General features: G+C 46.4%; 1 protein-coding gene, 9 non-coding genes and 1 pseudogene across 10 annotated transcripts; 10 read left to right on the top strand and 1 right to left on the bottom strand.

Moving 5' to 3' along the window:
- Positions 1 to 473: 473 nt before the first annotated feature.
- LOC117444415 (tubulin alpha-3 chain-like) lies at positions 474 to 2,446 on the top strand (annotated as a pseudogene).
- Positions 2,447 to 3,526: 1,080 nt separating this feature from the next.
- On the top strand, positions 3,527 to 7,047 carry LOC117444413 (tubulin alpha-1D chain). The gene is made up of 4 exons (XM_034080007.2): positions 3,527 to 3,633; positions 4,284 to 4,506; positions 5,731 to 5,879; positions 5,959 to 7,047. The coding sequence occupies exons 1-4, from the start codon at positions 3,631 to 3,633 to the stop codon at positions 6,931 to 6,933; spliced, it is 1,350 nt and encodes a 449-aa protein (XP_033935898.1). The 5' UTR covers positions 3,527 to 3,630; the 3' UTR covers positions 6,934 to 7,047.
- A 3,790-nt stretch (positions 7,048 to 10,837) lies between these two features.
- Positions 10,838 to 10,910, top strand: trnam-cau (transfer RNA methionine (anticodon CAU)). Its single transcript has one exon. It is a non-coding gene; the product is annotated as a tRNA-Met (tRNA).
- Positions 10,911 to 16,616: 5,706 nt separating this feature from the next.
- trnam-cau (transfer RNA methionine (anticodon CAU)) lies at positions 16,617 to 16,689 on the top strand. The gene has a single exon. It is a non-coding gene; the product is annotated as a tRNA-Met (tRNA).
- A 2,917-nt stretch (positions 16,690 to 19,606) lies between these two features.
- On the top strand, positions 19,607 to 19,677 carry trnag-gcc (transfer RNA glycine (anticodon GCC)). The gene has a single exon. It is a non-coding gene; the product is annotated as a tRNA-Gly (tRNA).
- A 1,379-nt stretch (positions 19,678 to 21,056) lies between these two features.
- On the bottom strand, positions 21,057 to 21,128 carry trnad-guc (transfer RNA aspartic acid (anticodon GUC)). The gene has a single exon. It is a non-coding gene; the product is annotated as a tRNA-Asp (tRNA).
- A 255-nt stretch (positions 21,129 to 21,383) lies between these two features.
- On the top strand, positions 21,384 to 21,456 carry trnam-cau (transfer RNA methionine (anticodon CAU)). Its single transcript has one exon. It is a non-coding gene; the product is annotated as a tRNA-Met (tRNA).
- Positions 21,457 to 21,732: 276 nt separating this feature from the next.
- trnag-gcc (transfer RNA glycine (anticodon GCC)) lies at positions 21,733 to 21,803 on the top strand. Its single transcript has one exon. It is a non-coding gene; the product is annotated as a tRNA-Gly (tRNA).
- A 451-nt stretch (positions 21,804 to 22,254) lies between these two features.
- Positions 22,255 to 22,327, top strand: trnam-cau (transfer RNA methionine (anticodon CAU)). Its single transcript has one exon. It is a non-coding gene; the product is annotated as a tRNA-Met (tRNA).
- Positions 22,328 to 23,314: 987 nt separating this feature from the next.
- trnag-gcc (transfer RNA glycine (anticodon GCC)) lies at positions 23,315 to 23,385 on the top strand. Its single transcript has one exon. It is a non-coding gene; the product is annotated as a tRNA-Gly (tRNA).
- Positions 23,386 to 25,057: 1,672 nt separating this feature from the next.
- trnam-cau (transfer RNA methionine (anticodon CAU)) lies at positions 25,058 to 25,130 on the top strand. The gene has a single exon. It is a non-coding gene; the product is annotated as a tRNA-Met (tRNA).
- Positions 25,131 to 26,642: the final 1,512 nt, after the last annotated feature.

Raw genomic sequence — 26,642 nt, 5'->3', positions numbered from 1 at the left:
GTCTTCTGTGTGCCTTTTGGGAAATGGACTGTATTTAAATATCTCTTTACATACGAGTCATTCTTCCATTCACACCTCATCCAAGCAGAGCAGCACCACTTGCTGTAGGGAAGCTAACACTCACACACACACACACACACACACACACACACACACACACACACCATGGGCTGGGATCGATCCAGCCACAGTCACATTTTACCACTTCTAAGTATTTATATCTTGTTTGTATGTATTGTACGTGGTCTTTTTTTAAATATATTTGCTCCTATTTCTCAATTTAATTCGCACCAAAGACCTGAAGCTGTGAAGACCTACTTGGCAATAAACCAAATTCCTAGTAGATCTCCATGGAGACCGCCCTCCCCCTCCACCTAACAGAGATTTGGTGTTAATGGATATCAGCGTCCCACACACACACACACACACACACACACACTAAACTATTCTCTGTTTACCTTGTTACCCGTGACCTACATGAGGCTGAGATGTGTGCGGTCGGGGTTATACATTATCCAGGTGCCGGACAAGGGGGTATTGATGTGTGGCGGAGCGCGTTGCTGATTTCCACGGCTGAATTATTGACTAAGGTTACTCCCAGTTTAAGGACAACAAAGCTGGTTACCATAGAGTTTGGAGGCAGTATAACTACCGGGGGAGTCTCAACTCCAACAAGCAGATTCCTCGAGCAGATCCTCAGTCGGCAGCAGGAATTTCTAATCATGGTGAGCTTCTACAGATTTACACGTTTTAACGAAATGCTTTCTTGTTTGAATATAAAGTAGGAATCTGTCATTTAATCGCAGCTCATTTAATCCTAATTCTAATTTCTCCTCTCTTTGCTGTGCAGCGTGAATGCCTTTCAATCCATGTTGGTCAGGCCGGTGTGCAAATGGGTAATGCATGCTGGGAGCTCTACTGTCTGGAGCACGGCATCCAGCCGGACGGTCAGATGCCGAGCGACAAGACCATCGGGGGGGGAGACGACTCCTTCAACACCTTCTTCAGCGAGACTGGAGCTGGGAAACACGTCCCCAGAGCCGTGTTCGTGGACCTGGAGCCCACGGTCATCGGTACGGTCGTTATTTTCAAATGCAAAGGCAACTGTCGGTGAAACAGAAGTGGAGAACTCCTGATTATATCCTTTCTGTTCTTTGTTTACAGATGAAGTCCGCACAGGAACCTACCGGCAGCTCTTCCACCCGGAGCAGCTGATCACTGGAAAGGAAGATGCCGCCAACAACTACGCCCGCGGGCACTACACCATCGGGAAGGAGATCATCGACCTGGTTCTGGACAGGACTCGTAAACTGGTGAGTTTTGAAGCCAAAGCTTTGTGACTCGAGTTTAGATCTAATGATAAACTAATTCTGTTGTTTTGTTTTCCTGCAGGCCGACCAGTGCACAGGGCTCCAGGGTTTCCTCATCTTCCACTCCTTCGGAGGGGGGGACCGGCTCTGGCTTCACCTCCCTGCTGATGGAGCGTCTCTCCGTCGACTACGGGAAGAAGTCCAAGCTTGAGTTTGCCATCTATCCGGCTCCGCAAGTGTCCACGGCTGTGGTGGAGCCCTACAACTCCATCCTGACCACCCACACCACCCTGGAGCACTCCGACTGCGCCTTCATGGTGGACAACGAGGCCATCTACGACATCTGCCGCAGGAACCTGGACATCGAGCGGCCGACCTACACCAACCTCAACAGGCTGATCGGACAGATCGTCTCCTCCATCACCGCCTCCCTGCGCTTCGACGGCGCCTTGAACGTGGATCTGACGGAGTTCCAGACCAACCTGGTGCCCTACCCTCGAATCCACTTCCCTCTGGCCACCTACGCCCCGGTTATCTCCGCAGAGAAGGCGTACCACGAGCAGCTGTCGGTCTCAGAGATCACCAACGCCTGCTTCGAGCCCGCCAACCAGATGGTGAAGTGCGACCCTCGCCACGGGAAGTACATGGCCTGCTGCCTCCTGTACCGCGGAGACGTCGTTCCCAAGGAGGTGAACTCTGCCATCGCCACCATCAAAACCAAGCGCACCATCCAGTTCGTGGACTGGTGTCCCACTGGCTTCAAGGTGGGCATCAACTACCAGCCCCCCACCGTGGTTCCTGGAGGAGACCTGGCCAAGGTGCAGAGGGCGGTGTGCATGCTGAGCAACACCACCGCCATCGCAGAGGCCTGGGCGCGCCTGGACCACAAGTTCGACCTGATGTACGCCAAGAGGGCCTTCGTGCACTGGTACGTGGGCGAGGGGATGGAGGAGGGGGAGTTCTCCGAGGCCAGGGAGGACATGGCCGCCCTGGAGAAGGACTACGAGGAGGTGGGCACCGACAGCGTGGGGGACGAAGGAGAAGAAGGGGAGGAGTACTGAGGGGTTAAACATATTGTACTTCAAATGTCACAAACCTGTAACAGAATATAAAATAAAGCTGGAATGGTGAGCGTCTGTGTGTTCCCTGTCGTTAACAATGAGAAGCAGGAATGTTGCCCCCCCCCCCCCCTTCCCCTTCTATACGTGCTGACGTTCAGTTTCTCACACCAGCTATTTGTTCTGCCGTCTCTGCTGAGATCAGCGGCCGACCCAGAGGAACAAAGTAGACCTGAGAAACGAGTAACCACGGAGACCAAGTGGTTTGTTGTTGCGTCTCCGTGGTTACCTGCAGGCCAGAGGTGAAACCGACACCAGCCATGTATCTGAAGACAATAGAGTACGATTATATGATCACTAACTGACCCTCTGTCCTCAGACCCTCTGTCCTCAGACCCTCTGTCCTTAGACCCTCTGTCCTCAGACCCTCTGACCTCAGACCCTCTGTCCTTAGACCCTCTGTCCTCAGACCCTCTGACCTCAGACCCTCTGTCCTCAGACCCTCTGTCCTCAGACCCTCTGTCCTCAGACCCTCTGTCCTTAGACCCTCTGTCCTTAGACCCTCTGTCCTCAGACCCTCTGTCCTTAGACTCTCTGTCCTCAGACCCTCTGTCCTCAGACCCTCTGTCCTCAGACCCTCTGTCCTCAGACCCTCTGTCCTCAGACCCTCTGTCCTTAGACCCTCACATCGTACAAGGAAAAACTTCCGAAGAAAACCCAGTTCCTCTGCCAGATAAACTCCGAGGCTCCAAACGAGACATGTGAACAGAATATGAAATGTAAACATGCTCCGTTACAGAATGTCTTCATGCAATATCTTTGAGTTTGGTGAAAGCAAGGTCCTGTCCAGCAGCAGGCAAACTGTTCAAGACGTCCTTTACTCAGTCTGAACCCCCTGCTCCCCGCGCAGCAGCAGCGAGCAGGCCTTTCATCTAACACGTGTAATTTGAGGAGGGGGGGGGGGGGCTGTTATGGGTCATATGTCACAGCCTCTCTGCCATTGTCGCCGGCTCCTCGTGTGTGTAAGAACAGCTGTTGTTCCTCCGATCCCAGCACGGCGCTGATCTTCTTCTCGTGCCCCCCCCCCCCTCCTCACCTTTCATCGTGTGTGCGCTCACGCGGCGTCTCCAGTTACCACAACAGAAAGAGGCTGTTGCTAGGTGACGCCGTGCATGCTATAAAGCCGCTCGGCTGCAGCTCTCACGCACACAACATCCCCAGCCACTCATCTCAGGTGAACGAGGGACTGCTACAAAGACAACATGGTGAGGACTTCTTTGTTTTAACGTTTAGGTAACACACCCGAAACAACGCGACATGAGTGACACGGAATACACCTCAGAAAGCATAGTGTGTGTGTGTGTGTGTGTGTGTGTGTGTGTGTGTGTGTGTGTGTTCGGCCACAATACCTAAAAGAGGCAGCGTGTGCAAAGCCATTGGGCAGCAGGACTCAGTAATGCCGTACAGGTATTGGGGAATGTTGTCAATGTTTCATCCGCTTACAGGAAGTTAGACACTTTATAGCTTTTTAAATGTCCCTGGTATCCGAGTGGGACATCCTGTTTGTTTAGTTTGGTATCTCTCGCGCGCGGCTTGGTTACGCGGCGTCAGGGGAAATACCACTGGGATACATTCACTTGATGATTTAATTTTCTTCAGTTAAATAATGCATCTCATCCTCTTGTAGCCGACTGTATCAGCTTATGTTAATTCTCTTGCACTATTTCATCTGTTTATTCGTCTTATTTGTTCTATGTCATCTATTCATGTTGCATTGTGGGAGGAGCCTGTGACTTCAGTTTTTCATATCTACACTGTATCTAATGTGCACTACAATAAAGCTTTGCAACTTGAATCTTAAGAGTTGTTATGGTCTGCAGGAAGTTATTGACATCTGATCCACTTTCTCTCGCAGCGTGAATGCATCTCTGTCCACATTGGCCAAGCTGGAGCTCAGATAGGCAATGCATGCTGGGAGCTCTACTGTCTGGAGCACGGCATCCAGCCGGACGGTCAGATGCCGAGCGACAAGACCATCGGGGGGGGAGACGACTCCTTCAACACCTTCTTCAGCGAGACTGGAGCTGGGAAACACGTCCCCAGAGCCGTGTTCGTGGACCTGGAGCCCACGGTCATCGGTACCATCATCAGATCCTTTCCTTGAGACTTTTAAAATACAAGTATGCCACGCTAGGGGTGGGCGATATTGAAAAATATGTTATCACGATATTTTCAAGCAGTATCACGATAGACGATATATATCACGATATTTTTTCATGTCGGTTATTATGGTTATTTTTCAAGTTACTTAACAGAACAAGCACCTACAAGGTGACGGAAACTAAAGCAAAAAGGAGTAACAGACCAACATAGCATTTCAAGCTGGTTTTATTTCAGAAATGAATCCCTGAATGAACAAGTGAGCAGTGAACATCAATAAACATGAAAAGGAGGGTAAAACATAACTAAGTAAATGAGGAAAAGTCAGTGCCAAACAATTAAAATGTAAACTTTAGAGTAGACTTGAAGTGTAATAAAAGACTTTAGCATAACTGAAGGGAAAAACATAAAACGCCACCGTCAGTTATGTCTTTCCACCGTTTGCTAGTCTTTCCATACGGATCCCCTTTATGAAATGCCTGCCCTATGGTAGTTTGTTTTGGTGCAGTCGCTGCGGTAGATTGTGCATTCACACGCGGGGGACCTTGCACTCTTTCAGTCTCTGCATGCTCTTTCTGGTGCTTGCGTTTGAGGTGGTCTCGTAAGCCCGACGTGTTGCCATCTGTCGCTTTGACATTTCCTTTTTTGCACATTTTGCAAATTACATTTGTTTGCTCCGTGTCTGTTGTGTTATATCCAAAATATTTCCATACCACAGACGTAGAGTTCTTTTTGGGGACTAAATCTAATTCTTCTACATCAGAATCTGACTCTCCGTCCATTATTGCTGTGTGTGCAGACTGCCAACAGTGTGTTTTCCCCTCGCTGCAAAGAAAGGGGGCGGGGACTTTGGGAGCGTGTCAAACAACTCGGACTGAACGAAAGCAGAGGGGCGCTGACATTGTGAAATGGATCGGGCTTGATATATGGTGAAATTAAAATCAGTAGGTGAGGCTGGGGGAGCGGGAGGGGAAGAGGCCGCTGTCATAGCCCCCTGCGCCGCGCACGGAGAGCCTCTTCCCCTCCCGCTATTTATTCTTTTCCCGAAAATTTCACAATTTTTTTTTTTTATCACGATAGGACGATATCTCTGAAAAAGCATATCTTGGAGACCTAATATCGTCACGACGATATATATCGTCATATCGCCCACCCCTATGCCACCCCATCCATTTTTATGTTGAATTTCTTTCCGTTTACAGATGAAGTCCGCACAGGAACCTACCGGCAGCTCTTCCACCCGGAGCAGCTGATCACTGGAAAGGAAGATGCCGCCAACAACTACGCCCGCGGGCACTACACCATCGGGAAGGAGATCATCGACCTGGTTCTGGACAGGACTCGTAAACTGGTGAGTTTTGAAGCCAAAGCTTTGTGACTCGAGTTTAGATCTAATGATAAACTAATTCTGTTGTTTTGTTTTCCTGCAGGCCGACCAGTGCACAGGGCTCCAGGGTTTCCTCATCTTCCACTCCTTCGGAGGGGGGACCGGCTCTGGCTTCACCTCCCTGCTGATGGAGCGTCTCTCCGTCGACTACGGGAAGAAGTCCAAGCTTGAGTTTGCCATCTATCCGGCTCCGCAAGTGTCCACGGCTGTGGTGGAGCCCTACAACTCCATCCTGACCACCCACACCACCCTGGAGCACTCCGACTGCGCCTTCATGGTGGACAACGAGGCCATCTACGACATCTGCCGCAGGAACCTGGACATCGAGCGGCCGACCTACACCAACCTCAACAGGCTGATCGGACAGATCGTCTCCTCCATCACCGCCTCCCTGCGCTTCGACGGCGCCTTGAACGTGGATCTGACGGAGTTCCAGACCAACCTGGTGCCCTACCCTCGAATCCACTTCCCTCTGGCCACCTACGCCCCGGTTATCTCCGCAGAGAAGGCGTACCACGAGCAGCTGTCGGTCTCAGAGATCACCAACGCCTGCTTCGAGCCCGCCAACCAGATGGTGAAGTGCGACCCTCGCCACGGGAAGTACATGGCCTGCTGCCTCCTGTACCGCGGAGACGTCGTTCCCAAAGATGTGAACTCTGCCATCGCCACCATCAAAACCAAGCGCACCATCCAGTTCGTGGACTGGTGTCCCACTGGCTTCAAGGTGGGCATCAACTACCAGCCGCCCACCGTGGTCCCCGGAGGAGACCTGGCCAAGGTGCAGAGGGCGGTGTGCATGCTGAGCAACACCACCGCCATCGCCGAGGCCTGGGCGCGCCTGGACCACAAGTTCGACCTGATGTACGCCAAGAGGGCCTTCGTGCACTGGTACGTGGGCGAGGGGATGGAGGAGGGGGAGTTCTCCGAGGCCAGGGAGGACATGGCCGCCCTGGAGAAGGACTACGAGGAGGTGGGCACCGACAGCGTGGGGGAGGAGGACGAAGGAGAGGAGTACTGAGTCCCTGAAACGCCTGCAGCTCGCTGAAGTAATATGGACTCCATCATTCAGTTCATTCATTCTTTCCAGTGAGCGACAACATGTTGGTGCAAAATAAACAAACATACTGAAGTACTTATGTTGTGCTGTGTTTACTACAAAAAGGTGGCAGTTTTATATTTATTTATATTTTATTTATGAGCTCTAAATAGACGTAATTTTGACAAAAAATGTATGGATTACTTAAGTGATATCAGCAGGTGGTTTAATGCCTGACCATCCTTCAAAACTCAATAGATTTAAAAACACACATGCACAGTATCATGTTGAAACCAGTGACAGTGTAGTATTTGAATCCCCTGACAGCTGTACCATGTGAAGTGCTTTCCCGCTCTGTCCGGCCCGGAAGAAGATTTAAGCTCCATTGTGAATTTGGGGATCATTGATTAAAATGGTATTTCATTTCTGTACTCAGGGGCTCGTGGGACAAAGTCCGGACCAGGCTAATTCCTGGAGTCCTCAGATGTGTGGGAGGGAATATGATATGTATCTAGGTCTAAAACACCTCATCCTGCAGGTGCTTCTTTAGAAATAAAATGTGGTGATGTGATAATTGCAGAATCAGTCCTTCTTTGTTGATATACATTCTCTCTCTGGATCTTCAGCCATGCAGCAAACCAAACCAAACCATGCTCCCAGTTCCTCTCAGAGTCCTGCCTACTCTCTCTAGAAGCGCTATCAAAATTAATCTATCTATTATTATTATTATTATTAACAAGTCACACAATACTGTCTGGCTAATGGTAATAGGCTAATCATCATAGTAAAAGCGATACATCCAAGTGTCCCAAAGCATTTCAGAAAGAACTGTTGCTGCCAGAACCAGAACAGAGTTATGTGTATTGGTGTAACTAATTAACTGATAAGATACAAGTAGAGTTTCAAATACTGCTCTCAGAAATAATGTATTAATTTATAGCCCAACGTCGGTATGCACTGTGAACAAAACATGATGATGGGACCCCGTGACCCCGTGTCCGCGCCCCCTCTGTTGGTCAGAGACGCTGGTACAGTCCGCTGGCCGCTCGGATGCCACATGCGCAACAGCTCAGCAACCGCACGCGCCGACGAGATGTACACAGAAGAGAGACTGGAGGGAAGAAACAGCGATAACTGGAGTTTCCTGTAACTTAAAAGGTAAGTCAAAGCCTGAACTCACTCACAAACAAAGAAGCAAGCAGACAAACAAAGAAGCAAACCAAAAAATATGCAAGCAGACACACACACGTGATCTGACCGCGTTGTCCTATTAGCTAGCAGCTATGCTAATGGCTAATATAGTTGTCCATGCTCTGAGGTACACACTTCAAACATGATTCTCGATTAGTTTCTCTTTCTTTAACCTGCTTTCAGAGGATACATCTACAGCTTAATATATAATACACTTGGTTATATTTTAAGCTGTTGTTTAAGGTATTAAATAAATATAATGAAGTAAAAGTACAAAGTAGCAACACATTGAAATACAGTACAGTACAATACAGTACTTATATATATATATATAGTTGCTTAAATATGTCCATGTTGCCATTGTGAGAAGCAGTGTTGGGAGTTACAGTAATATATTACTTTTTGCTGTAACGGAAGTAATGTAACGCATTACTAATGAAATGTGGGTAATATATTACCCACAATGCTCAGTGACACAGTTACAACACATTTTAACCCGAAATGTAATGGTGTTTTGTTTTTTAACAATGTACTAACATAGCGAGACATTCTGACACCAGAGACATCGTGCGGGTAGATTAGTAAACCTGGTGTTTACTCTTCAGGCTTCGCGTCGGGATCTTCGGGCAGTTGAATGTTATGCACCCTCTATTCAAAAAAGAGAACGGAGCGGAAAATACTAACAACAAATTGTGTCAGGTGCGCGTGCCCTGCTCCGCTGCGCGTGCATCATCTCCAAAGTGCTTCCACAGCAGCGACGCACGTCTGAGGATAATTATTTATACGAAACTAAACGCCAGCAAGACTGCATCTACTGCAGACCGTAGCATCGGGTCGGATGGGACATCACGTGACCCTCCATGTGGACACTAGCTGACTCCCGCCTGACTCGCCGCCCCCGGAGCAGCAGTCTTCGTCGCCCCAAACTACGCCGCCCCTCTGCGGCCCGCAGGTGCCAGCCAGGATACCACGGCAACACAGAGCCTGCCAGGTATATCTAAACAAGTACCCGCCTGTACAGTGGGGTTAGGTCAGGGGTGTCAAACTCAATTTCATCGCGGGCCACATTCGCATAAAGGTTGCACTCAAAGGGCCGGTTGTAACTATATAAATATATAATATATATATAAAATAATGTATTATATTACATTATTGCCTCGGATTTGGATTATTATCGGATAGGATAATAACTTAGTAATTAACTATGTCTGAAAGCAGAAGTGCAGCGCAAATAATTGCAAGTCAGTGGGCATGTCACAAAACAAGATGCATTGTGGGACATGTAGTTTATGGGCAACCTGATTCTGTAAAGTGGCATGTAACCTATAATAAACGTATTATATTCTTTGCAAGCTCTTGCGGGGCCTCATGAAATGAAGTCGCGGGCCGGATTTGGCCCCCGGGCCTTGAGTTTGAGACCCCTGGGTTAGGTGGTCATTTTGCAGCTCGTGGTATACAAATAGACAAGGGCTAGAATATGTGAAAATAGAGCCATATTCTGCCTGCCTGTAGAAATGTTGGGTCAAAAATAGCACAGATGCCTTCACCACGAATGGCTACACAAAGATCTCATATCCCAAGCTTATCAGCGAGCTGATGTTGCAGCTGAAATGTTCTCCAGGTCACAAAGTCAGCCTCAGCACAGTAGATATTCTCTTCCCAGAGTATCTGATGGGACCAAAGTGATGTTTACTACATGGGTTTAATAATACTTTTGCTTTTCAATGTTTGCCATTTCACACCATGAGCTGGTTCAAATCATATGTGCCTTGATTTGCAAAATGTTCTCATTTGTTTTAATAATAATAATAATATATTTAATTTATATAGCGCTTCTCATCCGCCAAGACAAATCTCGAAGTGCTTCACAACAAGGGATACTGATACGCTTTGAGATAATAAAAGCCAAATAATTGTAATAATAATAAGAAATCAAAAAATAAAATATAAAATAGAGTACAAAAATAAAAGTAGCTAGCTAACTTAGTAGTACGTTTTATCAGTAGCTTTGAAGCTGTTGTGCTTTTCTTTGCCACAGTCCACTTTGGAGTATATGAGATATTTCAGGATTGCACTTTTAACTCACTTGAAACATAACAAAGGCCATCATCTGTTCACTGGGACCATCAATGCTATTTCTCATTGCTGTTGCCGGCCACTACTGCTCATGTCAACCTGCTGCTGCTGCCCCCCTGTAACCTCAGAGGCACCCTGAGTCGTGTTGCTCTGGAGCCGGGCCTGCACACGGCCACATGCTAAACACACTACAGAGCCCGTTCCGTGTCCTGTTAGTGTTCACTTCCTGTCTGCCTTCTCCTGGGGATTTATCTGACGTCCAGCGCTCCGTCTTTTAAACTCTTTTCCTTTCTCTTTCTGGATCCTCCTTAGCAACCTTCATTAGAGTCCTTGACAGCGGTCTGTGCTGCTGGATTAACAACGTGTCACATGTTAAGAAGTTACAATCAGAATCGAGTATTCGACTAACCCGTGTAATACAAGTTGTTAGTCGCCTTAAGGGCTACACAGTTGTTATGCTGCTATACCACATCGCCCTTCACTGGATGCATACTGAGCTGCACTAAACTACATGTTAGCATTTAAAATACCTAGCCATTCTTTTGCGGTTATTTGGTGAAAGTAACTAGAAAAGTAACTAAAGTAGTAACTCATTACATTTCAGAGACAGTAATTTTGGGCCTCGTTGGCGCAGTAGGCAGCGCGTCAGTCTCATAATCTGAAGGTCGTGAGTTCGAGCCTCACACGGGGCATGTCTTTTGTAGTGTATTCATTTCTGATCTGGCGGGTAACGTGCATGATTCAACGCCATCCATTTCAGTATTAAATGGCAAGGCAATCCTGTGAATTTTCTCTTCCGATATTGAATGCAAATCTTTTAGCACATAAACAACAGCTCTCTGAAGAACCAGCCCCTCACCGTGGTAGAGAGGTGTGTGTGCCCTGATGAGCCTGGGGGCTGTGTTGTCTGGAACCTTGTGTTCCTGGTAGGGTCCCCCAGCAAATTGGTCTCAGGCAAGGGGCCAGACTAAGAGTGGTTCAAAAGACCTCATGAAAGGAAAACCAAGAAGTGAGGATACCCGGCCCGGAGGAAGCCCGGGGTCCCCTTCTGGAGCCAGGCCCAGAAGGAGGACTCGTCGGCGAGCGTCTGGTGGCCGGGCTTGCCACGGAGCCCGGCCGGGCCCAGCCCGAAAAGGCAACGTGGGCAACACCTCCGCTTCTCTGTCCCGCGGGCCCACCACCTACGGGAAACATCGATGGGGTCGGGTGCGCTGCCAGACGGGTGGCAGTGAAAGCGGAGGGTCTCGACGGACCAGACCCGGGCGGCAGAAGCTGGCTTTGGGGACGTGGAACGTCACCTCTCTGGGGGGGAAGGAGCCGGAGCTTGTGCGGGAGGTAGGGCTGTCCCGAATACCATTTTTCGGGCTCCGGATATTCGGTAGTAATCAGCAGCGAATATTCGAATATTCGGTGCGGAGAGATTTGTATTTATTTTTAATACATTTTTTTTTCACATTTTTTTTCTTTTCCAAAAGGTTTCATAACACGCTCCGAATCCGAGACACCTGACAACACGCTGTTAAGCAGAAGTGCAGAAAGAGCATACTATTACGATTTATATGTATTTATTGTCTCAGTACTCGCATACATTAAAACTAAATGTGTCCTCTGCATTTAACCCAGCGCAGCACCCGGGGACCAAATCTGGTTCCACATTCCGTCTATAACATTTTACAACCTGAACAGTCAACAAAGATACAAAACACATATTTCTGTTACAATAACATAGCCGTATAACAGTAGGCCTAACAGTGTCATACTTGTTACCGATACAGTAAACTATTTAAATAAATGAAGAATGAAAAATAAATGAACGAACTGTAATAAATATAATAATATTACATTTTAATAAACGAACAATTTAAATACAAATAAATGAATGGCTTGGCTTTATAATAAAACAAACTGTAACAAATAGAACAAGGGAGGTAGCGCGATTGAGCTATAACATATCCATAGCGATGAAATCTACTATGGCATCTGTTATCTCCATCTTTCTTTTCTCCGTTATCGGTTTTTGGAACTGTAGGGTCTGCTGTATTGTTGAGGATGTTGATGGCTGGGATGCGTGGGGATGCACCTATGGACACAATTTATTATTAGGCTGAGCTACTCAACTTTATGCCAATAATTGCCTTAGCCCCAGATGTTCCCACATTACTATTATTTTCACTATTCTGATCAAATTAAAAAACTAATATAAAAAACAATTCGGTTTCTTGCTTGCAACTATTTTCCAAGCAAAGTAAGTGCACGTTTTTATCATGTTTAACGTTACTGTTTAAACGGCGGATAAAGCAGCTTCATCACGGCAACTTGACAACAGCTAAGCTAAGCTAGGCTACTACTTACAGCATCCAGGTGAGTTGTTGTGCCACCGTGGTAGGCCAGTTTCTTATCACATATTTGGCACATTGCTTTCTTTTTACCGTCGTCCAATTTAAAATGGTCCCACACAGCTGAAGTCTTCGGCATTTTATGGGTGAAACGAGGTGAAGCGAGGTGAAGCGTGCCGTTTGCGTTCGTGACTGTGAACGCGATGTCAGGAGCACAGGCTGAGATTGTATATATATTGTATATAAAAAATAAAAAAACGAATATCCGAATAATGCAATTGAAACCCGAATAGTTGGCCAACGAACGAATATTTGAATAGTCGAATCTTCGGGTACAGCCCTAGCGGGAGGTGGAGCGGTACCAGTTGGATCTGGTTGGGCTCACCTCTACGCAGCGTCGGCTCTGGAACCTTACTTCTGGATAGGGGTTGGACTCTATTCTTCTCCGGAGTTGCTCAAGGTGTGAGGCGCCGGGCGGGTGTGGGGATACTCACAAGTCCCCGGTTAGGTGCTTCGTTGTTGGAGTTTACCCCAGTGGACGAGAGGGTCGCCTCCCTACGCCTGCGGGTTATGGGGGGGAAAACTCTGACTGTTGTGTGTGCTTATGCACCCAACAGCAGTTCAGAGTATTCGGCCTTCTTGGAGACCCTGGAAAGAGTCCTGTATGGGGCTCCTGAAGGGGACTCCTTAGTCTTGCTGGGAGACTTCAACGCACATGTGGGCAATGATGGAGACACTTGGAGGGGCGTGATTGGGAGGAACGGCCCCCCTGATCTGAACCGGAGTGGTGGTTTGTTCCTGGACTTCTGTGCTAGTCATGGATTGGCCATAACAAACACCATGTTCGAACATAAGGATGCTCATAAGTGTACGTGGTACCAGAGCACCCTAGGCAGAAGGTCCATGATCGATTTCGTTATCGTAAAGAGAGGGGCGGAGTTGTCAACTGATCACCATCTGGTGGTGAGTTGGGTCGAGTGGCGGGGGAAGCCTCTGGATAGACCTGGTAAGCCCAAACGTGTAGTTCGGGTGAACTGGGAACGTCTGGAGGAGGCCCAAGTTCAGGAGGCCTTCAACTCACACCTCCGGCGGAGCTTTTCGTGCATTCCTGTGGAGGTTGGGGACATTGAACCAGAGTGGTCGGTGTTCAAAGCCTCTATCGCCGAAGCCGCGGCGGGGAGCTGTGGTCTCAAGGTCCTAGGTGCCTCAAGGGGCGGTAACCCTCGAACCTCCTGGTGGACACCGGTGGTCAGGGAAGCCGTCCGACTGAAGAAGGAGGCCTTCAGGGATTTGTTATCCCGGGGGACTCCCGAAGCAGTTGCAAGGTACCGACAGGCCCGAAGGGCAGCAGCCTCATCCGTGGCCGAGGCAAAGCAGCGGGTGTGGGAGAAGTTTGGAGAAGACATGGAGAAGGACTTACGGGCGGCGCCAAAGTTGTTCTGGAAAACTGTCCGACACCTCAGGAGGGGGAAGCAGGGAACCATCCAAGATGTGTACAGTAAGGATGGGACGTTGTTGACCTCAACTGATGGAGTGTTGGGGCGTTGGAAGGAACACTTTGAGGAACTCCTGAACCCGACAACTCCGCCCTCTATGTTAGAGGCAGAGCTGGAGTATGACGGGGGATCAACACCAATCTCCCGGGGGGAGGTCACTGAGGTCGTCAAACAACTCCACAGTGGCAAAGCCCCGGGGTGGATGAGATCCGCCCGGAAATGCTGAAGGCTCTGGGTGTTGAGGGACTGTCATGGTTGACACGTCTCATCAACGTTGCGTGGAAGTCGGAAACAGTACCGAAGGAGTGGCAGACCGGGGTGGTGGTCCCCCTTTTCAAAAAGGGGGATCAGAGGGTGTGTGCCAACTACAGAGGCATCACACTACTCAGCCTCCCCGGGAAAGTTTACTCCAAGGTACTCGAAAGGAGGGTCAGGCCGATTGTCGAACCTCAGATTGAGGAGGAACAATGCGGATTCCGTCCTGGTCGTGGAACGACGGATCAGCTTTTTACTCTCGCAAGGATCCTGGAGGGGGCCTGGGAGTACGCTTATCCGGTCTACATGTGTTTTGTAGACATGGAGAAGGCGTATGACCGGGTTCCCAGGGAGTTACTGTGGGAGGTGCTGCGGGAGTATGGGGGGAGGGGGTCTCTACTCAGGGCCATCCTCTCTGTACTCCCAAAGCGAGAGCTGTGTCCGGGTCCTCGGCAGGAAGTCGGACCCATTTCCGGTGAGGGTTGGCCTCCGCCAGGGCTGCGCTTTGTCACCAATCCTGTTTGTAATATACATGGATCGGATTTCGAGGCGTAGTCGTGGGGGGGGGGGTCTGCAGTTCGGTGGACTAAGGATTGCACCACTGCTTTTTGCAGATGATGTGGTTCTGATGGCTTCATCGGTCTGCGACCTTCAGCACTCACTGGATCGGTTCACCACCGAGTGTGAAGCGGCTGGGATGAGGATCAGCACCTCCAAATCTGAGGCCATGGTTCTCAGCAGGAAACCGATGGACTGTCCACTCCAAGTAGGGAATGAGTCCTTACCCCAAGTGAAGGAGTTCAAGTATCTCGGGGTCTTGTTCTCGAGTGAGGGATCAATGGAGCGTGAGATGGGCCGGAGAATCGGAGCAGCGGGAGCGGTACTGCAGTCGCTTTACCGCACCGTTGTGACGAAAAGGGAGCTGAGCCAGAAGGCAAAGCTCTCTGTCTACCGGGCCGTTCCTACCCTCACCTACGGTCATGAAGGATGGGTCATGACCGAAAGAACGAGATCGCGGATACAAGCGGCCAAGATGGGTTTCCTCCGCCGGGTGGCTAGTGTCTCCCTTAGGGATAAGGTGAGAAGTTGAGTTAATTTCCCCAACATTGTGGTAAAAAAAACACACGTTTAATCCATGTTGTTGGTGTACTACAACTACAAAAAGCATCGGTTTGTTTTCTCATCAGGAAATGCAGACCGGCTCAAACAAACGATCATTTAATGTATCATATGTTCGCCGAATTGACATGAAAGCACTAATAAATGTAGTTTCATCCACTTGAGTTTACAACCACAAAAATAATCGATATGTTTTTATATCACATCCGACGGGAGGAAATTCAGTATCTCTCACTCCCGATTTTTAATCCTAATGTAATCATCATCTTCACCACAATCATCTATGTTTATGTCGCCGGATTGACATGAAAGCACTGACAAATATGAATATACTGTAGTCAACTTCATTAAAACGTTATTAACGTGCCTAATCTCAGTAATTCACCATTTCTACGCATGACAACACACTTTGTCCGTGTTTGGCTCTCGAAGCGTTCCCGCATTGACGTCACTTCCGGCTTCCCCCAAAACTTCAAAATGAGTCGAAGGAATTTCCCCGCGATGTTCGAAATTATTGATATTTAACGGAACGGTATCGCTTTTTCTTTTTTAAACTGACGGTTCGAGATTACTAGTAGCCCAATATGTCATTGCACAACAGTTGTTGGGATGGTGTCACAGGCTCTTTAAATGGCAAGGCAATCCTGTGAACAATGAGTTGCCCAAATTCACATAGTTCCTTACGCCGTGTTGATGAGAGAAACTGGAAAGTACTACCTGGGAATCTGAAGCTCCAAGGGATCAAACAAGCTGTTGACTGTTGATAGTTCATCAGACAATCGCTCAATACTGACAGATATAAGGGCCCTTGGATTTCATCGGAACAATATTGATGGGAAGAGGACAAATCTACTCATGTGCTCCATGGACAGCCAGAACCAGGAAACTATGGCAAGCCTGACAGAAATAAAGGTCCTTGGATTTCATCAAGGCAATATAGATGGGAAGAGGACAAATCTACTCATGTGCTCCATAGACAGACAGATCTAGGAAACTATAACAAGGCTTTAAGGACACCAACATTTCATTTAAAATGTTGTCATCAGAAGAGAATGGGGAGAGTCTGTCGTCCACTTATAAGTTCCTTTAGATGACCTGCTTTGCGTCTACGTCCTGTTCCCCCTGGTCTCCACAGACTTGACCCCTTTATTGTGGACTCTGCCATTGTCACCCAACAGAATGTTGCTTTTGGGCCTCGTTGGCGCAGTAGGCAGCGCGTCAGTCTCATAATCTGAAGGTCGTGAGTTCGAGCCTCACACGGGGCATATCTTTTGTAGTGTATTCATTTCTGATCTGGCGGGTAACGTGCATGATTCAACGCCATCCATTTCAGTATTAATGGCAAGGCAATCCTGTGAACAATGAGTTGCCCAAATTCACATAGTTCCTTACGCCGTGTTGATCAATCAATCAATCAATGTTTATTTATATAGCCCAATATCACAAATGTTACATTTGTCTCAGTGGTCTTCACAGTGTGTACAGAATATCAGTATGACAATACGACACCCTCTGTCCTCAGACCCTCTGTCCTTAGACCCTCTGTCCTTAGAACCTCTGTCCTTAGACCCTCACATCGTACAAGGAAAAACTTCCGAAGAAAACCCACAGTTTAAAGGAACATGGGAGAAACCTCAGGGAGAGCAGCAGAGGAGGGATCCCTCTCCCAGGACGCACAGACGTGCAATAGATGCCGTGTGTAAATTGAAAAGATAATACATTTGCAACATAGGTAGTCCAGATGTTTGGAAATGCATGTGTGTATAATAGGAAGATGAATCCACGAGGATATCCATCCAGGACCGATGATCCAGGACCACAGCTACGACTCAAGATCCAGGGCTCGCGATCCAGGACACAGGACCGCAGGATCATCCATGACTCCGGATCCCAGCGTATATAGACACCAAAAAGAAATAAATGTGGGGAAGCTGGGTTAATCGGAACATGAGAGGACACAGGTACAGACAGAGAGAAGGAAGAAGTAAGATGTCCCCCGACAAACTAAGCCTATATCAGCAAAACTAGGGGCTGAATCTAATCAGCCCTAACTATAAGCTTTATCAAAAAGGAAGGTCTTAAGCTCACTCTTAAAAACGGATAGGGTGTCTGCCGCCCGAACACAAACTGGAAGCTGATTCCACAAATGTGGAGCTTGATAAGAAAAGGCTCTGGCTCCCATTGTACTTTTAGAGATTCTAGGAACAACCAACAACCCTGCATTCTTGGAACGCAATGCCCTAGTAGGCCAGTAGGGTATAATGAGTTCTTTAAGGTAAGATGGCGCCTGCCCATTAAGGGCTTTGTAGGCGAGAAGAAGAATTTTAAATTCTATCCTGTGTTCTATAGGGAGCCAGTGTAAGGCAGCCAGAACAGGAGTCATGTGGTCCCTTTTCCTAACTCTGGTTAGTACACGAGCCGCAGCATTTTGAATCAGCTGAAGCGACTTGACTGACTTCTTGGTACTCCCTGATAATAAAGAGTTACAATAATCCAGCCTAGAAGTAACAAATGCATGGACTAGTTTCTCTGCATCGTTTTGAGGCAAGATATGCCTGATTTTTGCAATGTTACGTAGATGGAAGTAGGCGGTCCTTGAAATTGATTTTATGTGGGCGTTAAAGGATAAATCCTGATCAAATATAACACCAAGGTTCCTTACAGTCTCACTGGAGGCCAAATTAATGCCATCCATAGTTAGTATATCTTTAGATAATTTGTTTCGTAGATTCTTCGGGCCAAGTACAATAACTTCAGTTTTGGTCGTGTTTAATATCAAAAAGTTTAAGGTCATCCACGTTTTTAAGTCCTTAAGGCAGTCTTGAATTTTATTTAGATGATTAATTTCATCAGGCTTGATTGATAAATATAGTTGAGTATCATCCGCATAACAATGAAAGTTTACAGAATGATTCCTTATAATATTGCCTAACGGAAGCATATATAATGTGAACAAAATAGGTCCGAGCACTGAGCCCTGTGGCACTCCATGGCTAACTTTGGTTTGCGTGGAAGATTCATCGTTGACACGTACAAACTGAGAGCGTTCAGATAGATAGGACCTAAACCAGCCTAAAGCAGTTCCCTGTATGCCAACCAAGTGCTCTAGTCTTTGCAATAGGATATCATGGTCGATAGCATCAAATGCAGCACTGAGATCGAGCAAAACAAGAATAGAGACAAGTCCCTTGTCTGAGGCTATTAGAATGTCATTTGTGACTTTAACCAGAGCTGTCTCTGTGCTATGATGTGTTCTAAAGCCAGACTGAAAATCTTCAAATAAATCATTGTTTTTTAAGTAATCACACAACTGTTTTGCGACCGCTTTCTCAAGAATTTTTGAGAGGAACGGAAGATTAGAAATAGGTCTATAGTTGGCTAAAACCTCTGGATCGAGGTTGTGCTTTTTAAGAAGCGGTTTTATCACTGCTACTTTGAATGATTGTGGAACATAGCCTGATAATAAAGACATATTCATAATATTTAATAAAGAAGTGCTAATTAATGGAAAAACTTCCTTCAACAGCTTAGTTGGAATTGGGTCTAACATGCACGTTGATGGTTTAGAAGAGAGAATCATCCAAGAGAAACTGGAAAGTACTACCTGGGAATCTGAAGCTCCAAGGGATGAAACAAGCTGTTGACTGTTGATAGACTGTTCATCAGATAATCGCTCACTACTGACAGAAATAAGGGCCCTTGGATTTCATCAGGGCAATATGCATGCAAAGAGGAACAATTTACTCATGTGCTCCATGGACAGCCAGAACCAGGAAACTATGGCAAGCCTTTATGGACACCAACATTCGGTGGTCCACTTATAAGTTCCTTTAGATGTCCTGCTTTGCGTTTGCGCCCTGTTCCTCCTGGTCGTGAAGGTCGTGAGTTCGAGCCACACACGGGGCATATCTTTTGTAGTGTATTCATTTCTGATCTGGCGGGTAACGTGCATGATTCAACGCCATCCATTTCAGTATTAAATGGCAAGGCAATCCTGTGAATTTTCTCTTCCGATCTTGAATGCAAAATCTTTTAGCACATAAACAACAGCCTTCCTCGAGTGTGGCAGGTATTCAACATTGGCAGGAATAAAGGCCCTTTCCAAAAATTGCGCTTGCCTCGCCCGGGAATCGAACTCCCGCCTGATTTTATTTTCGGAGTGGTAAGAAGACCTCAACGTATGCATTGGTGGTTCAGTGGTAGAATTCTCGCCTGCCACGCGGGAGGCCCGGGTTCGATTCCCGGCCAATGCACTTCCTTTAAGTTCTAATGAGTAGCCCGAATTCACATAGTTCCTTACGGCGTGTTGATGAGAGAAACTGGAAAGTACTACCTGGGAATCTGAAGCTCCAAGGGATCAAACAAGCTGTTGACTGTTGATAGACTGTTCATCAGACAATCGCTCACTACTGACAGAAATAAGGGCCCTTGGATTTCATCAGGGCAATATGCATGCAAAGAGGAACAATGTACTCATGTGCTCCATGAACCAGGAAACTATGGCAAGCCTTTATGGACACCAACATTCGGTCGTCCACTTATAAGTTCCTTTAGATGTCCTGCTTTGCGTTTGCGCCCTGTTCCTCCTGGTCTCGACAGACAGTCTTTACAGTTGTCCAAAATGTATTCTCCTTTATAGGTGGTTCAAGGGCATTCTTTTTCTGAATGTCTGTACTGCATGGCTGTTAACCACATCAACAAAAGAGTGCTTACACTCCCCGTCGGGGAATTGAACCCCGGTCTCCCGCGTGGCTGAAAATGTTTGATGAAATTCAACTTAATCTTTGTATGTAGGGATTAAACTATAGAATTGATCTGAATGTACAAAAAGAAAAAAGGTTACGTTACATAATCCATTTTAGCACACTTAACATGGGTTTAGTGTGTAAATTCTACTCAAAATAGTTGAGCTGAAAATGATCAGTATGATTAAGTTGAAATTACTGAAATTAGTTGAGCTGAAAATTATCAGTATGAATAAGTTGAAATTACTGAAATTAGTTGAGCTGAAAATTATTATTAGTATAATTAAGTTGCAATTACTCAAAAATAGTTGAGCTGAAAATGATCAGTATGATTAAGTTGAAATTACTGAAATTAGTTGAGCTGAAAATTATTATTAGTATAATTAAGTTGAAATTACTCAAAAATAGATGAGCTGAAAATTATCAGTATAATTAAGTTGAAATTACTCAAAATAGTTGAGCTGAAAATTATCAGTATAATTAAGTTGAAATTACTCAAATTAGTTGAGCTGAAAATTATCAGTATAATTAAGTTGAAATTACTCAAAACTAATAAGTACAGTGAACTTAAAAAAATATATATCTGAATTTAGATACATTTGTTTCGTGCAACCACTTACCTTAATAAAATTAAGTAAATTCAACATAACAATTTTTTCAGTAAAGGAAATTATGGCAAGCCTTTATGGACACCAACATTCAGTCGTCCACTTATAAGTTCCTTTAGATGTCCTGCTTTGCGTTTGCGCCCTGTTCCTCCTGGTCTCGACAGACAGTCTTTACAGTTGTCCAAAATGTATTCTCCATTATAGGTGGTTCAGGGGCATTCTGTTTCTGAATGTCTGTACTGCATGGCTGTTAACCACATCAACAAAAAAGTACGTACACTCCCCGTCGGGGAATTGAACCCCGGTCTCCCACGTGACAGGCGGGGATACTGACCACTATACTAACGAGGAGATGTTTGACAGTCCTGACTCCGCCCATCGAATTCCATTCCTTACCAATGCACATCTTGTAAATGAAAGCAAATTGCTCTTTCAGCCAGACTCTTTGATTGCCCTTCTTGCTCTATGCTACGGGCGATTACTTTTCTTCCCTGCGTGAGCTCATCTGCGTTTGACGTTTCGACCTTAAGACCTCTCGAACAGGTCTTGGCTTGACCCCTTTATGCTGGACTCTGCCATTGTCACCCAACAGAATGTTGCTTTTGGGCCTCGTTGGCGCAGTAGGCAGCGCGTCAGTCTCATAATCTGAAGGTCGTGAGTTCAAGCCTCACACGGGGCATATCTTTTGTAGTGTATTCATTTCTGATCTGGCGGGTAAAGTGCATGATTCAACGCCATCCATTTCAGTATTAAATGGCAAGGCAATCCTGTGAATTTTCTCTTCCGATCTTGAATGCAAAATCTTTTAGCACATAAACAACAGCCTTCCTCGAGTGTGGCAGGTATTCAACATTGGCAGGGATAAAGGCCCTTTCCAAAAATTGCGCTTGCCTCGCCCGGGAATCGAACTCCCGCCCGATTTAATTTTCGGAGTGGTAAGAAGACCTCAATGTAAGCATTGGTGGTTCAGTGGTAGAATTCTCGCCTGCCACGCGGGAGGCCCGGGTTCGATTCCCGGCCAATGCACTTCCTTTAATTTCTAATGAGTATCCCGAATTCACATAGTTCCTTACGCGGTGTTGATGAGAGAAACTGGAAAGTACTACCTTGGAATCTGAAGCTCCAAGAGATCAAACAAGCTGTTGACTGTTGATAGACTGTTAACCAGACAATCGCTCAATACTGACAGAAATAAGGGCCCTTGGTTTTCATCGGAACAATATAGATGGAAAGAGGAAAAATCAACTCATGTGCTCCAAAGACAGCCAGAACTAGGAAACTATAACAAGGCTTTAAGGACAGCAACATTTCATTTAAAATGTTGTCATCAGAAGAGAATGGGGAGAGTCTGTCGTCCACTTATAAGTTCCTTTAGATGACCTGCTTTGCGTCTACGTCCTGTTCCCCCTGGTCTCCACAGGCTTGACCCCTTTATTGTGGACTCCGCCATTGTCACCCAACGGAATGTTGCTTTTGGGCCTCGTTGGCGCAGTAGGCAGCGCGTCAGTCTCATAATCTGAAGGTCGTGAGTTCGAGCCTCACACGGGGCATATCTTTTGTAGTGTATTCATTTCTGATCTGGCGGGTAACGTGCATGATTCAACGCCATCCATTTCAGTATTAAATGGCAAGGAAATCCTGTGAACAATGAGTTGCCCAAATTCACATAGTTCCTTACGCCGTGTTGATGAGAGAAACTGGAAAGTACTACCTGGGAATCTGAAGCTCCAAGGGATCAAACAAGCTGTTGACTGTTGATAGACTGTTCATCAGACAATCTCTCACTACTGACAGAAATAAGGGCCCTTGGATTTCATCAGGGCAATATGCATGCAAAGAGGAACAATGTACTCATGTGCTCCATGGACAGCCAGAACCAGGAAACTATGGCAAGCCTTTATGGACACCAACATTCGGTCGTCCACTTATAAGTTCCTTTAGATGTCCTGCTTTGCGTTTGCGCCCTGTTCCTCCTGGTCTCGACAGACAGTCTTTACAGTTGTCCAAAATGTATTCTCCATTATAGGTGGTTCAGGGGCATTCTGTTTCTGAATGTCTGTACTGCATGGCTGTTAACCACATCAACAAAAAAGTGCGTACACTCCCCGATGGGGAATTGAACCCCGGTCTCCCACTAGACAGGCGGGGATACTGAACTAACGAGGAGATGTTTGACAGTCCTGACTCCGCCCATCGAATTCCATTCCTTACCAATGCACATCTTGTAAATGAAAGCAAATTGCTCTTTCAGCCAGACTCTTTGATTCCCCTTCTTGCTCTATGCTACGGGCAATTACTTTTCTTTACAATTCAACGCCATCCATTTCAGTATTAAATGGCAAGGCAATCCTGTGAATTTTCTCTTCCGATCTTGAATGCAAAATCTTTTAGCACATAAACAACAGCCTTCCTCGAGTGTGGCAGGTATTCAACATTGGCAGGGATAAAGGCCCTTTCCAAAAATTGCGCTTGCCTCGCCCGGGAATCGAACTCCCGCCCGATTTTATTTTCAGAGTGGTAAAAATACCTCAACATAAGCATTGGTGGTTCAGTGGTAGAATTCTCGCCTGCCACGCGGGAGGCCCGGGTTCGATTCCCGGCCAATGCACTTCCTTTAAGTTCTAATGAGTAGCCCGAATTCACATAGTTCCTTACGCGGTGTTGATGAGAGAAACTGGAAAGTACTACCTTGGAATCTGAAGCTCCAAGAGATCAAACAAGCTGTTGACTGTTGATAGTTCATCAGACAATCGCTCAATACTGACAGATATAAGGGCCCTTGGATTTCATCGGGACAATATTGATGGGAAGAGGACAAATCTACTCATGTGCTCCATGGACAGCCAGGCTGAAGTCGAATAGTCCATTTAGCTTAGGAACCTTCCTAACCAAGGCTGAAGTGGAATAGTCCATTTAGCTTAGGAACCTTCCTAAAGGAGTGAAATGACCCGGAAGTCCCTCAGTGGCAGCCATGATAAGTGCCGTTCGAATTCTCTACAATGATGAGAATGATAGGAAAGGAGGTTTCAAACTTCCTTTATAACCTCCTTTAGCTTAGGAACCACTGGACCTCCCTAACCGACAGGAGAAGCGAAAATGCTGCCCCACAATGCATTGCAGCCGCAGCATTTGCCTTCACTCAACAGTCGGCCGTTCACGGAAACAACCGATTATGACGGAGAAATTATATCATGAAAGTTACGGTGCTTATTAAGCATTTTAAAACATAGGTGGTACGTTGCCAAAGTGCTTTGTTCTGAACGTTCATCAGTATTATAATCAAAGAGAGAAATATGAACGTTAGTTTTCACTGAAATGATCAAATAAAGTCAACATTTCACAGTCTTTACTGAGCTGTGTGGGGTTTGTTCAACTTGTAAAAGATGTTTGAATGGTGATATACACAGTGATAGATGTTAAGGACTAACGTTTATAATAAATACATCTGTATTGATTTTAAGATCGTTAGTTCATACAATCATACGTATTGGGATCATTTGTATTAACGTGGACCGGAGGGAGAGGGGGACGAGCATAAGTTTCACTTTCCTTTTTTATTTCAATTCCAACTTTGGTCCTGAAGAATATGTTTCTCTGTTGTCCACGTTCATAAAGCAAAGCAGCAGCATCAGAGCACGGAGCAGAGTCTCTAGATGAGTTTACAGTAGTCCCTCGTTCTTATTAAACATCCATGTTGTAGTCCGCTGTGTAGACAACTGTGGTTTCCATAGTTTCCCCACAGCAGCAGACGCACACAATGACGTCCGCTGGCGCATCATAAACACGTCGGATAGTGAAAGTGCAGTCGGATTCTCTAAAGCACCGCAGTCTCTTCTCCTAAATCCTTTTGAATTCTCCTGTCCACTATCCCTTAACCCCGTGACCTTTCACTCAGAGGTCAAGGAATAGACGATAGGGTTAGAATTTAGGAGCTGATTTTTAAACTATCCGACTGCAGCCCCAGAACCAGGAAACTATGGCAAGCCTGACAGAAATAAGGGTCCTTGGATTTCATCAAGGCAATATAGATGGAAAGAGGAAAAATCAACTCATGTGCTCCAAAGACAGCCAGAACTAGGAAACTATAACAAGGCTTTAAGGACACCAACATTTCATTTAAAATGTTGTCATCAGAAGAGAATGGGGAGAGTCTGTCGTCCACTTATAAGTTCCTTTAGATGACCTGCTTTGCGTCTACGTCCTGTTCCCCCTGGTCTCCACAGACTTGACCCCTTTATTGTGGACTCTGCCATTGTCACCCACCAGAATGTTGCTTTTGGGCCTTGTTGGCGCAGTAGGCAGCGCGTCAGTCTCATAATCTGAAGGTCGTGAGTTCAAGCCTCACACGGGGCATATCTTTTGTAGTGTATTCATTTCTGATCTGGCGGGTAACGAGCATGATTCAACGCAATCCATTTCAGTATTAAATGGCAAGGCAATCCTGTGAACAATGAGTTGCCCAAATTCACAGAGTTCCTTACGCCGTGTTGATGAGAGAAACTGGAAAGTACTACCTGGGAATCTGAAGCTCCAAGGGATCAAACAAGCTGTTGACTGTTGATAGACTGTTCGTCAGACAATCGCTCACTACTGACAGAAATAAGGGCCCTTGGATTTCATCAGGGCAATATGCATGCACAGAGGAACAATCTACTCATGTGCTCCATGGACAGCCAGAACCAGGAAACTATGGCAAGCCTTTATGGACACCAACATTCGGTCGTCCACTTATAAGTTCCTTTAGATGTCCTGCTTTGCGTTTGCGCCCTGTTCCTCCTGGTCTCGACAGACAGTCTTTACAGTTGTCCAAAATGTATTCTCCATTATAGGTGGTTCAGGGGCATTCTTTTTAGGGATCGACCGATATGGATTTTTCAAGGCCGATACCGATACCGATTATCAGTAATCAAGGAGACCGATAACCGATATTTGGAACCGATATACATTTGCAGTAAAATCAGAAAATCTATAGTGTCAAAATGTAGAATAACACAAACTCCAACACAACTTCTTTGAAATGCATTTAAGCATATATTATGTTTAATGAACTTTTAAACATCTTCCAACTGGTTTCCTCTCTGTGCCCTTTTCTTTAGTGCAGCCATCTGCTATGAGTTAGAGAGAGAGACAGGAAGTGGGGCTGCAGGCTGACATGCTTAACCAACAATAATGCTTAATTTATTATATCAAACCAATGCCTGTCTGTCTAGCATACAATCCCAATAAACTGCAAAACACTATGCTAGCTAATGTTTTGCAAACTATTAAAAGTGAGGCTATTGCAGTAGACCTAACGTTAGACTAGTAGCCTCACTTCTAATATTTTGCTAAACATTTACTAAATACATGTTGGCTAGCTAATGAGCTTCACAGATCAACCTGAAAAACTGCGAGGCTCCACTCGCAGCCCCCCCTCCGCACCACTCTGCTGCGAGACGCTGCACGCACCGCAACTCTGACTGACTTCCCGCGTCCCTGTGTAACTGGGAAGCGGATAGAATTGGATCAATAGATCGTGCTGTTTTTGTAACTTCAGCTGAGGGGATAGGGATGTTTATTGAACTTCGGCTTTCAACTGATTTACCTTCGAAACACATGTATGGCTCTGCCGCTCAGCGCTGCTGCTCGCCTCTGTAGAGGCTTCTCAATACTCAAATTTCCCCTCCTCGACTCCTCGACTCCTCGGTCCTCCGGTAGTGACCCGGAAATGAATTTCAGCGCGCCATTTTGAAGGACGTCTCATTTCTCTAAATGCACACCGAGGACCGAGGATCGAGCGTCGAGGAGGCTCTCTGGAGGAGCTATAACCGAGGATACACTGATGGTTCCTCCACGGCTCCTCCGCGGATGCATTTCCGGGAACGG

The sequence above is a fragment of the Pseudochaenichthys georgianus genome, unplaced genomic scaffold, assembly GCF_902827115.2.
Source record: "Pseudochaenichthys georgianus unplaced genomic scaffold, fPseGeo1.2 scaffold_810_arrow_ctg1, whole genome shotgun sequence".
NCBI lineage: Eukaryota > Metazoa > Chordata > Actinopteri > Perciformes > Channichthyidae > Pseudochaenichthys > Pseudochaenichthys georgianus.
Note: the sequence above shows the minus strand (reverse complement) of the source record. Positions and strands in the feature narration are given on the sequence as shown.

Bases quoted from the DNA above. Each gene is read 5' to 3' on its own strand.
- LOC117444413 (XM_034080007.2), top strand. The intron at 4,507-5,730 runs GTACCATCATCA...TTCCGTTTACAG, and splicing joins CCTGGAGCCCACGGTCATCG to ATGAAGTCCGCACAGGAACC. The intron at 5,880-5,958 runs GTGAGTTTTGAA...GTTTTCCTGCAG, and splicing joins TGGACAGGACTCGTAAACTG to GCCGACCAGTGCACAGGGCT.